The sequence below is a fragment of the Sinocyclocheilus rhinocerous genome, unplaced genomic scaffold (assembly GCF_001515625.1).
Source record: "Sinocyclocheilus rhinocerous isolate Xijiao unplaced genomic scaffold, SAMN03320098_v1.1 scaffold1893, whole genome shotgun sequence".
Classification (NCBI taxonomy): Eukaryota; Metazoa; Chordata; class Actinopteri; order Cypriniformes; family Cyprinidae; genus Sinocyclocheilus; species Sinocyclocheilus rhinocerous.
The window spans coordinates 227,355-240,568 of NW_015654502.1; the positions used below are offsets into that span (position 1 = coordinate 227,355).

Sequence of the window (13,214 nt, forward strand, 5' to 3'; positions counted from 1 at the left end):
TTTAATTGAGTTCTTCCATAAATTGCAGTGACTGCTCTAAAATATGAAACAACAATGTTTCAGGAGTTTAGAACAAGCTTATTCGATAACTGAAGTTGCTTAATTCAGACCTTAACAAGTTTGAACATTCCACTTTCTGAGGTTCAACAAAAGAAGGCGATTTTATTGAAAACGCTTATGACAGAAAATGACGCATACAAACAGTCCAGGTTCCGTTCCGTAAAACCCTCCTGTGTGATTCCACTGAGTCGACTCTGTGCGCTTGCGCAGAAAGCTACCCGCTCCGGTTGCTGCTGTTGTAAACAAGAGAGGGCACAAGAAAAGTAAACGGTGAGAAATAAATGAAATCACATATTTCTTTTGCTTATTCCAACACCAATTTTATGATGGCTATATGTAGATGCAAGTGTTTTATTCGTGTACGCGGCTCATTTAAAACATTTATGTTTTTTTTTGTCTGTAAGATTGCCAGATAGCACTGGTAGCTAGCTAGCTAACCTTGCAACTGAGTCAAATATAATATCAATTTGAATGGATTATAAATCCTTTTGTATGCACAATTTAGTTAGCCTTGTGTTTATTTTAAAATATTTACCGTGTAATACAAAACCATAGTATTAATGTAACGAGTGACTCCTGTTGGCCAGTTCTGTTCCTAATTGTTATTATGTGTATTCATAATTGTTATTATGTGTATTCACACACAAGCATTTTCATGTTAACGTTTATATTATTGGTTTCATCTGTTGGATCCAGTACAGGTTTGATCAGGCAACAGGGAGTGAAGACACATTTTACCAGTTACATACTGACTGGATATGAAAGGGTTGGTAGCAAGTATTAATGCAGCTAAATATTTGAACTATACAATTTGTAATACCACCATTTTAACTAAATATTCAGCAATGTAAAATGCTGTGTTTCCAGACAACAGAAAAGTTCTGAACCTGATGTCAATGTTCCAGTCATTGAAGAAGGTAAGATTAAGCACGATGCAGTAATGTCAGTTTATTTTTAAATAAATTTTGAGAATTGGTGTGTGTGTGTATGTGTGTGTTTTCTCTATCACAGGGTCAGTTGCTACTGCAGAGGACCCATCGGCAATCACAACTATTCAGTCTGCTTCTACTTTCTCCTCAGAGCAGCCGATTAAATATCTCTTCAAGACCGAGGGAGCTGGGGGGCAGGTAGGGGAGCTGTACCCTCCCTCAGGGCAGGTAGGAGATGGGGAGGAAGTGTTATATTCAAACCTGAGTGAGAATTTAGGCCCAGTTTACATCTGGTGATGATGACAATGGAGAACCATTTTACAATGTTATTCAGTGCTGTCAATTCCAGACGGATGTACCAACCTAAATTGTTCCCATTGAGTGTTCTTTCTGATGATGTTTCAGAAAGATCTAGCAGTGATCTCTCTTTCTTCACTGTAGGTAGCTTCTACAGACAAGTGTAAGATTATATTTCATAACATAACATCCTTTTAATTTTCCTCAGGTTACATATCGAGTAATCCAAGTCGCAGATGGACAGCTGGAAGCTCAAACTGATGGTGCAACAGCTGTTAGTGTAGTGACAGGGTTTCCTGCTACAACACAGCCTGTTACACAGGTGGAAAATTGCTTATTATTTTACCTGACATGGATGAATAGAATTTAACCTTTTTACATCTCATTTCAATATGATTTAAATCTGTTTTTCAGGCTGTTTTTTCTCAGTCTGAAGGGTTGGAGTGCGATGGCACAGAAACCCATTACACATATTACCCTGCTACTATCTCAGACGCAGCGGCTGGCACCATGGTGACCGGTGTTCAGGCCTCAGATGCTCTGCTTAGTCAAAGTGCTCCTGCAGGTACATCATCAAACCATTTTTAGCATAAATGATGTATTTCAATTGCTATTATGCACATGAATACTTTACAGTGCAACACTTCTGTTGCAAAACAGCCTGGGTTTTTTGTTAATTTGTTTTTTGGTCTTGCTTTAGGTCAGTTGTATGTTATGATGTCCCCGCAGGAGGTCCTTACTGGAGCCAACCAGAGGTCTATTGCACCTCGTACACAACCTTACAATGCGTAATGTTGCTTTTCCAGCCTCGTTTAATACATTTCTCTTTTCAGTTATTGCTGTTTTGCTATCTTTATTTGCATTCTCTTTTTTTTGTGACCGCATACAGTATAATGTAAAAGAATAATGTAAAGAATATAAATGGATTAAAAATAATGAACTCAATTTATGATTTTGACGTCAGTATAGGTATGCCATAAGTCTATTTTATATTAAACTGTAATATAAACTCACAGTCAAAAGTTTAAAATAAATAATATTTTTTAATGTTTTTAAACAAATTCTATGATATTCAATAAGGCTGCATTTATTTGATTACAAATACAGTTAAAACAGTAATATTGTGCAATATTATTACAATTTAAAATAACTTTTCTAGTATAATATATTTTAAAATGTAATTTATTCCTGTGATGGCAAAGCTGAATTTTCAGCAGCCATTACTCCAGTCTTCAGTGTCACATGATGCTTCAGAAATCATTCTAATGTGCTGATTTGCTGCTCAAAACAGTTGTGGTGCTTAATATTTTTGTGGAAACCATGATAACACTACCATTCAAAAGTTTGGGGTAAGATAGATAAAAGAAAATGATTTCTGAAGAATCTTGTGACAATGAAGACTGGAGTAGTGGTTGCTGAAAGTTATTTTAAATTGTAATAATATTTTAAAAGATTTTTTTACTGTATTTTTAATCAAATAAATGCAGCTTTGTGAGCACAAGAGGCTTCTTTCAAAACAGAATAAAGAAAACTCTTAGTATTCCCAACTTTTGACCTGTAGTGTATAGTGTGTTTAAATGAGCTGTTGACTGAACATCTGAATTAATGGATTAGCGTAGGAGCAAAATGAACCCAAGGAACAAAAACATTTATTGTAACGTACTTTTTAAATATTTGCAGTAAGACAGAGGGGCCAAGGACTTCTAGAGATGAGAAAAGGCGAGCTCAGCACAATGAAGGTAACTGAAAAGGATTGAAAATTACATACAGTTAGATGTGTAAGTTATTTGCAAGTGATTATTTCCAACCCACTTGACAGTTGAGCGAAGACGTAGAGACAAAATTAACAACTGGATTGTTCAGCTTTCCAAAACAATTCCAGACTGCACCATCGATTCCACTAAAACTGGACAGGTATGTGTCAGTTTTGTGAATAAAATTGTGCAGGAAGTTCTGGATTATATCTGATTTTGCTGTTGTGTGTGTTACAGAGTAAGGGTGGGATCCTATCAAAGGCCTGCGATTACATTCAAGAGCTGCGACAAAGTAACAGCCGGTTAGGAGATGAACTGAACAGCCTTGACAGGTTGAAGATGGATAACCAGCTGTTAAGGCAAGAGGTATTTTACAGGTTGCACCAATAAGGGATAACTTTTATTATCTAGATTAATTTAATTGAATAATTTAGGCTTATATAATAATAATTCACTTGCACTTTAGTCATTGTTTTGATCCTGGTTTTACTTGAATTAATTTAAACTCACATTTAAATCTCAAAATGAATATGGAAAAACCAATACCACCTGGAAAAGTTCTTAATTTTAGGCTATATATATCTCTGTTTTCCTGTCTGTCTTTATCACTTTCTTCATTTCTTTATTTCTCTCTATTGTATTGATCTCATTGATTGATTTGTTGTTTTGTCATGTTTTTTTTTTTAAAGGTGGAAGATTGGAAATCTAAGAATCAGATTTTGAAGAGCCAGCTCCGGCAGCATGGCATAGTTGCAGCAGCGAGTGCAGATTCCCAATGAAGAGTTCAAAGGATTTTGGAGTTTTGGAAATTTAGATCGAAAAACATTCAGTGCAGGAGATTCAATTTTCTGATGTTTTTAAACAACCTTGATCAATGCAGGACTTACATAATGCAGTATTCAGCATACCGGTGATGATTCTCCATTGGGATCTTGCCTTATGTACATATTTTACTTTTCTTTTTTGTGTCCCCCATACTTTCTTGTAATTTAGCATTCATTTTTTATGTACCAGGACAGGTCAGAGAAATGTGTTTATTTTGTACTGTTACTTCTAAACTTTGTGGAAATTATTAATGTTAAATCTTTGTGTTATGAATGCATTTTCATATATTTCATACTTTTCAGGTTCAGGTTTTTCCAACTTAATTTGTCTGAATAATGAGCATGTCAAATAACTGCCTGTTAATTGACAATTCACAACATGGTCGTAGTAGATTTCACTATGCAGAGTACTGAAATAAATGACACATTTCCCCACTACGCTATTCTTCTAAATTGTGGTCTAAGAATGTTTTGTTGTAACGTCTCCGCTTTTTCACTTGCCAAATATTTAGTATTTAACAGAAATAGACAAGCTATCTCCCATTCCTGGAGATATTCTTGTCTATTTTTGTTTAATACCAAATATTTGGAAGGTTCAAGACTGAAAAAATCAAGGTTCATGCAGAACTGCAGCCTGCCCGGACTTGCCTTTAATATTAGACCTTCCTCTATCAGCATGAACATTTGGGCAAGCCATTTTAACATTACTACAATAGTGAGTAGTGTTTTTGTCAGTTTTACTAGTAACTATTTATCAGATACCAGTATGTATTTATTATGACATTAGTATTTATTCCAATGGTGGCTATTGTATTTGTACGTATTCATCATGTACTAGTACTTATTCCTTTGCTACTAGTTACTATCCCAATAATGACCATTGACTATTCCATTGTAACTGCTAACAAATTTGACCATTGACATCTACGGGGATCTGTGGTTCAGAATTCCAATATTAACTTCTAATTAATATGCCGTTTACTTGAACTTTTCCAGTTGTTTCAGGTACGTATTCTGATTTTATTCATTACTATTATCGCTTGCAGGTAACCTAGTACTAATTCAGCAGACACAATGTATTAGATACCAGTGTGTATTTCAGTTGATTCATAGAAAGCAGCCGTCTGACTAGTCATAAAAAGTAATCATAACGGGTGAAATATGAACTATTACTATTTGGAATAATTTTTTGTCTATTAAATACTCACTATCTAACTAATGATATACTAGTCACTATTAGATTACTTTCTAGTAATAAAAAAAAAAATTACACTCGTATAGAAACAAATACGAGCTCGTTTAATTTAAACAATGTTAAAACGGCTTGCCATATTAAAAAATAAATTACGAGACTGTTTCTTTAAGGATTTGCATGGCTTCCGGTGACGCGAGTCACTTCTCGGTTGTAACTGTGTTATTAGTTGCACTATGGACTTTCCGCAAACCCTGTGATGGAAAGATTATGTGTTGCTATTTCAAATATATAAGCCAGAATAATGATTTGCATACTGTTAGTTGCAGGACACGGCACGATTTTAGAGACACAGATCAAGGTAAATCAACTAATATAAACGTTTTCATCTGAGCTACAAAAACTGTTATGATTTCTTAACTTTGGCGCTCGTGTGGACTTGCCACGTTATAAATTTATATTCAAAACAAGAAAGAGAAGAGAAGGAGAAAGTGTGCTACAGATAAGAATAGGTTGCAATGAAATGCTGCGCTTCACTAAACTTGTCTCTGTATCGCAAGAGTGATGTTACAGGTCTGTATGCTCATCTGACCGGTGTGCCCAAAGCTCTGTTACCTGGAGTGGGGGGAAAGAAAATATTGGATTTCTGGTGGGAAACCGTCAACACGTGAGTCATTATATTTGTTGTGCTGTACTTTTAGAATAATTTTAAAAGGTGTTTTCCATGCAAACCAATGCAACACAGTATTTACCCTCTCACTTAGGCGCCAGCTCTTCAGTGAAGTCTATCTGGTTACAAATGCTGATAAGTAAGGCATATTTTGCTGTCATTTATTTATTCATGCCAACCTGATTTTTTTTTTTTTTTTGCAATGTTTACATTTTCTTTTGTGTAAATAAGGGCAGGAGGCTTGGCTTCTTTTGAATGTTTAGGATACACAATACCACCCATTAAACTTACTTCAGAATGTATGTTGGTTCAAAACTGCATTCAATTTAGATACAAGCACTATGAACGGTGGGCAACAGCAAATGACTTTCCAGTGGAGAATGTTGTGAATGATGGCAGCACTACTTTGGACGACAGACTTGGGGCTGTCGCAGATCTCGAGTTGGCCATCCGAAGCCGACAGCTACAAGATGACATCATGGTGGTATGGGCTTTTTCCAGAACCATCCATGAGCTTGTTTCTTTATTGGAACGGATTTGGAGAAACTTAACATTTAATCACTTGCTCACCAATTGATCCTCTGCAGTGAATGGATGCCGTAAGAATGCGAGTCCGAAAAGCTGATAAAAGCATCACAATAAGTAATCCACACAATTCCAGTCTATCAATTAACGCCTTATAAAGTGAAAAGATGTGTGTTTTTAAGATACAAATCCATCATTAATACATTTTAGTTACTTCTGGCCATACGAGTCTATAATGCATAATAATGCGTGAAAAAGTCCATCCTCTATTGTCCTCTCATATCAAAATCCACCAACATGTTTTGTTTAGAGCTGTTTTGAACTGTCTTCGCTTGTAAACGGTGCTTGATCTGTACATATTTCTCAGGCAAGACGACTTTTTCACTGGAGAAATCAATTTGATAGATTAGAGCCTCTATTAAAAACCATATTTTAGCTGGAAGCAGTGATTTGAGATGTGGTTTGAACATTGTGATGATGGATTTGTTTATTACAAACAAGCAGCTGGAGCCGTGTTGATTACTCATGGATTATTGTGATAATTGTGGTGTTTTTATCAGCTGTTTGGACTCTCATTCTGATGGCACCCATTCACTTAAGAGGATCCATTGTTGAGCAAGTGATGTAATGCAAAATTTCTCCAAATCTGTTCTGATGAAGAAACAAACTCATCGACATCTTGGATGGCCTGTGGGTGAGTAAATTGTAAGGAAATTTTTATTTTTGGGTTTATTATTCCTTTAAATCTTAAATTGGAATGGCTGTTTTTAGTTGTGAATTCACATATTGCATTTACAGATCGCAGGAGACATGCTTTGTGCTGATCAGAACTTTGATATTGCACAAGTCATTCGCTTTTTCAGATCTAAGGTAAGAGAGACTCATCCTATTGATTGTGTTGTTACAAGTGAGATGTCATACACAGTGACCCAACCAGGTTCATACTGATTTGTACTTTCCCGCTTGCGCCATACCCCGTAATTACCGCATTTATGCTCATACTGCACACACACAACTGTATTTACTCTCACTCATCACTATTTTATCTATGTTTCCACTCATTTACCTTGTTGAAATAATTGATGTAATTCCTATTCAATTGTAATTCTCATTACCTATTTAATATTTCAGCCTGGAGAACTTGCTATATATTATGAGCTGGAGTCAGGAGAGAAGAGCTACACCAGAGGAATTGTTGAAGTTTGTCCAAACACCCATCGGTGAGACATGATGACACATTGTTGTGGTTTTCATGGAAGAAGTACCCTCTGATATGATATTATAAAAATAACAAAGCTTAGCAGATTATTTATAATTTTTGCACTTGGCTATTTTCTTGCACTCTGAATAGCAGGGTTTATTGCTTTATTGTCCATTCATTTTGTCATAAAATGGAAATATGGAAATCTTTACATTATCATAAATCACAATAACCAAGCAATAAACTTTTTTTTTATCATTTAGGGTGCCATGGCAGTTTTTTGCACTCTAAATAACTTAGTTAGTCAGTTCAGTTTGTCATAGAATGGAAATATGTTTTTGGCATTATAAATTGCATGTAGACGGATACTGAAAATAGCATATGTAAATTGTTGTCATTTAAAATTTAAAGTGACAAGTAAATAGAACTTTCTTTTCAAAGTTTAAGCCAGGTGTGTCCTATTCTGGTCCTGGAGGGCCAAGATCCTGCAGAGTTTAGCTCCATTTTACCTGCTTGGAAAATTCTAGTAATTCTGAAGACCTTGGTTACTTTGGTTCAGGTGTGTTTAATTGGGTTTGGAGCTAAATTCTGCAGGACAGTGACCCTCCAGGAGAAGTATTGGACACCCCTGGTTTAAGCATTCACCACAAACCTCTGAACCTGTGCTGACACCAGGGTCATGCGATTCTTTGAGAAGCCTCAGGAGGGAGTCACTGCTTCTCGTCTGGCCAGTGTGGTTTTCTACTGCCTACGCAAAGAGTCCTTACTGTACATCTCTGAATTCCTCATTCAACACCCTGATGTTAATGATAGAACTTTTGGCACATTTTGGGTCAGTGTTTAACTTATCTTTGAATTTAAAAAAGTAAAGCATCAAGACTTTGTTTTGTGTGACTTGAGATGTTTAATGGTTGTAGGAATGGCTTATAAATGAGGAGAAAGTTCCTGTTTATGGGATGAAGTTACCAACAGGATTTCAACTAATTGGACAAGTGGTGGGTACAAATGTAGCATTATTTCGGGTTAATGTTTTATATTTATATGACTTTATATGATATATTTGTGACATGTAAGTTTGGGAGTCTGTAAGATCTTTTAATATGGTTTTGAAAGAAGTCTCTTATGCTCGCCAAGGCTGCATTTATTTGATCAAAAGTCTTCATTTGACTCCAGTCTTCAGTATCACATGATCGATCCTTCTGAAATCATTCTAATATGCTGATTTGGTGCTCAAGAAACATGTATTATCATCAGTGTTGAAAGCAGTTGTGCTGCTTAATATCTTTTGTTGAAAATGTGATGCATTTTTTTGTCAGGATTCTTTGATGAATAGAAAGTTCAAAAGAACAGCATTCATTTGAAATACAAAACTTTTGTAACATTATAAATAACTGTCACTTTTCATTTAATGCATCCTTGCTGAATGCAAGCATCAATTTAAAATCAAATGTTTGAATGTTAGTGTGTACCACATTATTCTAAACATAAATGTTGTATTAATGCATTTTGAGCATTTTAACATCTGTTATTACAGGGTCTGTCTGATTACACAAAATGGCTCGCACACTATTCTTCAAAGCAGCAGCTGTCCCCATCTAAACCCATTACATGCCGCTCATTTGCCAGGTCAGGCAGTACACATTGGCTAGTATCCACAAATGCCTACTTTTCATTGTATACATAGGTCTGTGTGTTGACTCACAGGGTTGGACTCATGGGGAACCCCTCTGATGGTTTCAATGGGAAAACTATTGCTATGAGCATCGCTAACTTCTGGGCTGAGGTCACGCTTATGGAGAGCCAGACTCTGGTAAATAAGAACAGATTGAGATAAGACATCAAGGACACGAGGAAATCACTGTTCTTCACTCATCTCTTTAATTTTTCAAGGTTCTTCTACCTCATCCTCTGAATGACCCCACAGAGTTCGGAAGCTTGCAGGATCTTTTTCGGATCAGCCGGAAAGAAGGGTTTGTCCAATCATGTAGTATTTGTCTCTGATTTTTATTGCGTTGCTTTGCTAAACCATCTGACTTTCTTTAGTAGAACAGAAAAGGAGATGGTTTGCAGAATGTTTGTGGTACAACAAAACCAATTATTGTAATTAATATTATTCATTTAATTATCTTCCAGCTATTTGGGAGGTCTGAGACTTCTACAAGCCACCTGTAAAAAGTTTTACCAGTTCTGCTCTGAACAAGGGTGAGATGTTGCAATCTAATTGTAAACATAAGTCGGCATGAAATGAAAATTCACCATTTTCTATTAAGACACTGACTTCTGTGTCTTTTTTGCCTCTTTTATGCTGACAGCATTGCTCTGTCCAAGCAGAACTTTACACTCAAGTATGACACAAACATTCCTCGGCAAGTGGTAAGATTTATTATTAATATAATTTACAGTTGTTTATCTAAAGTTTATTTTGATGGAATAACTTTGTACTACATTTCTTTTGACTTTTAGGGTTTAGCTGGCAGTAGGTGAGTTGAACATTTGACTACAAACCTAAATGAACATTAACAGCCAGTTTCTCCCAAACTCATTCATTGCCTTTTTGATTTACAGTCTAACACAGGGGTGTCAAACTCAATCCCTGGAGGGCCAGAGCCCTGCAGAGTTTTGTTCCAACACAGAAACCATGTAGTTTTCAAATAAGCCTGAAGGACTTGATTAATTAGGGTTGGGCTCCGGCCCTCCAGGAATTGAGTTTGACACCCTTGGTGTAACATAATGTATGATATTATTCAAGTTTCAGTACACTTGGTGTTTGATCTTGGAAGTGGGTGTTTGATTTGAAACACTGTTCAAATTTTAATACTGTAACATCAAATTTTAGGATCAAATTTTAATACTGTAACATTATCATTTGGGTGTTTTCTGTGTAGTGCGATTGTGTCTGCCACCTTGAAGTGCCTGATGAAGTTTTACAACATTACAGACAACGTATGTTCAGCATTCGCCAATCAGTGGATCAATTTAGAACTTCTTTTTTATATTAAAAGAAACTATTATCTTACATAAATTTTATGCTGGGACAGGATCTTCCTAAACCAATCAGAGCCAACTTTATCCTCAACGTAGAGACTAATGAGCTGTTCATCACAGCTGGTCTACAGGATCGGGTTGTGCAGGTATGCATATTCATATTAATTTGGCTCATCTGACTTGCACTGTGTGGAACATGATTGTCTCTGTATTAACTTTCTAATAGGTCTATGAAGGCTTGGTTTACATGGACTTCAACAAACAGCTGATGGATGAGCGGGGTTTTGGTACTGTTTTTGAACCTAAATAATATCCTGGGCAATATAAATAAAATTTTTCATTGTATATACACCTGGGATCATTTAAAAGTGTGGGGTTGGTAAGATTTGTGTATGTTTTTGAAAGAAGTATTTTCGGCTCAACAGGGATGCATTTATTTAACAAAAAAAAATAAAAAAATAATAATATTGTGAATAAGTAACATTGTGAAATATATTGTTCTAATTTAAAATGTGTTTTCTATTTTAATATATTTAAAAATGCAATTTATTCCTGTGATGCAAAGCTGAATTTTCAGCATCATAACTCCAGTCTTCAGTGTCACATGATCCTTCAGAAATCATTATAATATGCTGATCTATTGCTCAAGAAACATTTCTTAATATGATCAATGTTGAAAACAGTACTGTATTTGTACAGCAATAGAAACTTCAATTTTAAGAGGCTTTACAATATGTCAATATTAATTTCTGTAGGAGAGTACATTCCCTTAGACATGAGCGATCTTCCCTGGTTCTGGCTAGCCTATTTGGGCAATCCAAGTGATTCTGGACGAATTCACAGTAATGTTAGACAGCGCTGGTTGAACGGTAAGTCCTGCTTTATGTCCTGGTTTATGTGTTAATTGTAAATAAATAAAGCCTTTCATAAGTTGTCCTCTTTCTGATCAGGTGAATCTGCTGTTGTTGAAGCTATGAAATCATTTGCTGAACTCACAGACCAAGCCCGGTTGGTTTATCTTTGAGTATTTGTCCTTCAATTATTGTAGTGTTTCACTTTTCATGCAGTTGTAGCTTTACTGTTCATTCAGGATAACAAGCGGCCAATGAAAAAGTTGATTTTCTTACTCTATACAGGGCTGCCTTTCAGTGTAAAGACTGGCCCAGACTTGCACAGCTCATGGATGAAAACTTTGAGCTACGCCGGTATGATGCTTTATTCCAGCCATCAAACTCTCAAACAAAGCTGAATAGAAGTTTGACTGCATGTTTTTAATGCAGTTTAATTTATAAATTGCTAAAAATGCTAGTGTTGAAGTTGCAATTCGTCCATCAGGTCGGTGTATACTGACGACTGTTTGGGCCCTGGAAGTCTGAAAATGGTACAGGTTGCGAGACAGGTAAATGAATGCATCAATGCATCATTTCCTAAAGATCTTGTAACTTTTACCTTGAGTTTTTCACAAATTCACTACTAATGGCATTAGAAGTAATTTGACCTCCAGAAAACAAGCAGCACATCTGAATGAGTCTTTGTTGTCTGTGTAGTTTGGATCTGCAGTCAAATTGCCTGGCAGTGGTGGTGCTGTGGTTGGATTGTGTATGGACACTGAACGGCTGGTATGGTGGATCTTGTTTTTAATTTAATTTACATTATGTGTGAATTACCGTAATTAGGAGGAAACAACTTACTGTAGAGATTCTGCTCAGAGCTGTTCATGTGCTATTGGAAATGGTTTTTTATGACAACATTCACACCTCAATATTTTTGCTCTAGATATAGTATCAGTAAACCATTTCAGTGTGTTTGGTTTATAATTTAAATCATTCTATATTTAGACATTATGAATACAAAATTATGTCAAACATAAATATACACTAGCGTTTAGTAGGATTTTAAAATTGTTTTTGAAAGAAGTCTCTCTTGCTCACCAAAGATACATTGAATTGAATTGAATATTGAAAATACAGAAACAGTAATATTGTGAAATATTATTACAGTTTAATGTGTTGTAAAATGCAGTGTCAGGCTGATCTGGTGCTTAAAAAAACATTTCTTATTATTAGCAATGTTGCACATTATACATATAATATTTTTGTGTCCTAGTGTATAAATCTTTATTATGTTTTACCACTAGGTGGAGATGAAGAGGGCTTTCCAAGAGGCAGGATGTGTGTTTTGTTTTATTGTGCCTTATGACCCATCAGTACAGGGTCAGAACTGATCAATCAGTGAAAAGGATTTACTGTGTTATAAAGACTATAAAGACTCCACAAGAGGAACATTCCTTAAAGTGATAGTTCACCCAAAAATGACAATCCTGTCATCAGTTACTCATCATCATGTCATTCCAAACATGTATGATTTTCTTTGTTCTGTGGAACATAAAAGAAGATATTGTTACTATGTTTTTGTCCATACAATGAAAAATCAATAGTAGCCAATTTGTTTGGTTACTAACATTCTTCAAAATATTTTCTTTTGTGTTCCATAGAAAAAAAGTAAATCATAGAGAGGTTTGGAATGACTTGAGGGTAAGTAAATGATGACAGACTTTTCATTTTTGGGAGAACTATTCCTTTTAAGGTTGACTTAAGTTTTGAGCTTGAGTTTAGATGAAGTCGTCACTGTTTTCCTATTTCAGATTAATATATCACAGGTCACTGTTTAGCAGAGGGTGGGGCTCCAATTGTTGTATGTTTTGGATAGAAATGAGAAACAGTTGACCTTGCAGTGGTAGTCTTTCACACCCATCCTGTTCTTGTGTCGTAAAGACA

The 13,214-nt window shown here is 35.6% G+C and overlaps 2 protein-coding genes across 8 annotated transcripts; both read left to right on the forward strand.

Annotated features, from left to right (window-relative positions):
• The first annotated feature begins 254 nt into the window (after positions 1–254).
• Positions 255–3,852, forward strand: LOC107717282 (upstream stimulatory factor 1-like). Of its 7 annotated transcripts, none has more exons than XM_016523980.1 (11): positions 255–330; positions 757–826; positions 928–977; positions 1,072–1,217; positions 1,495–1,608; positions 1,701–1,851; positions 1,987–2,074; positions 2,967–3,025; positions 3,106–3,200; positions 3,278–3,406; positions 3,730–3,852. In XM_016523980.1, exons 2-11 carry the CDS (start codon positions 819–821, stop codon positions 3,817–3,819), a joined length of 930 nt encoding a protein of 309 aa, XP_016379466.1. In that variant the 5' UTR covers positions 255–330; positions 757–818; the 3' UTR covers positions 3,820–3,852. The 7 variants fall into 7 exon arrangements, with proteins under 7 accessions (XP_016379466.1, XP_016379469.1, XP_016379468.1 ...); XM_016523983.1 differs by having other exon boundaries at positions 1,987–2,041; XM_016523982.1 differs by having other exon boundaries at positions 1,072–1,187.
• A 1,406-nt stretch (positions 3,853–5,258) lies between these two features.
• Positions 5,259–12,751, forward strand: LOC107717281 (glucuronokinase 1-like). The gene is made up of 23 exons (XM_016523979.1): positions 5,259–5,417; positions 5,617–5,723; positions 5,821–5,865; positions 6,057–6,210; positions 7,050–7,121; positions 7,383–7,471; positions 8,128–8,284; positions 8,370–8,447; positions 8,987–9,078; positions 9,157–9,262; positions 9,343–9,422; positions 9,586–9,654; positions 9,765–9,825; positions 9,916–9,932; positions 10,338–10,395; positions 10,491–10,583; positions 10,664–10,724; positions 11,193–11,306; positions 11,388–11,445; positions 11,574–11,642; positions 11,773–11,836; positions 11,985–12,056; positions 12,575–12,751. Exons 1-23 carry the CDS (start codon positions 5,361–5,363, stop codon positions 12,659–12,661), a joined length of 1,860 nt encoding a protein of 619 aa, XP_016379465.1. The 5' UTR covers positions 5,259–5,360; the 3' UTR covers positions 12,662–12,751.
• Positions 12,752–13,214: the final 463 nt, after the last annotated feature.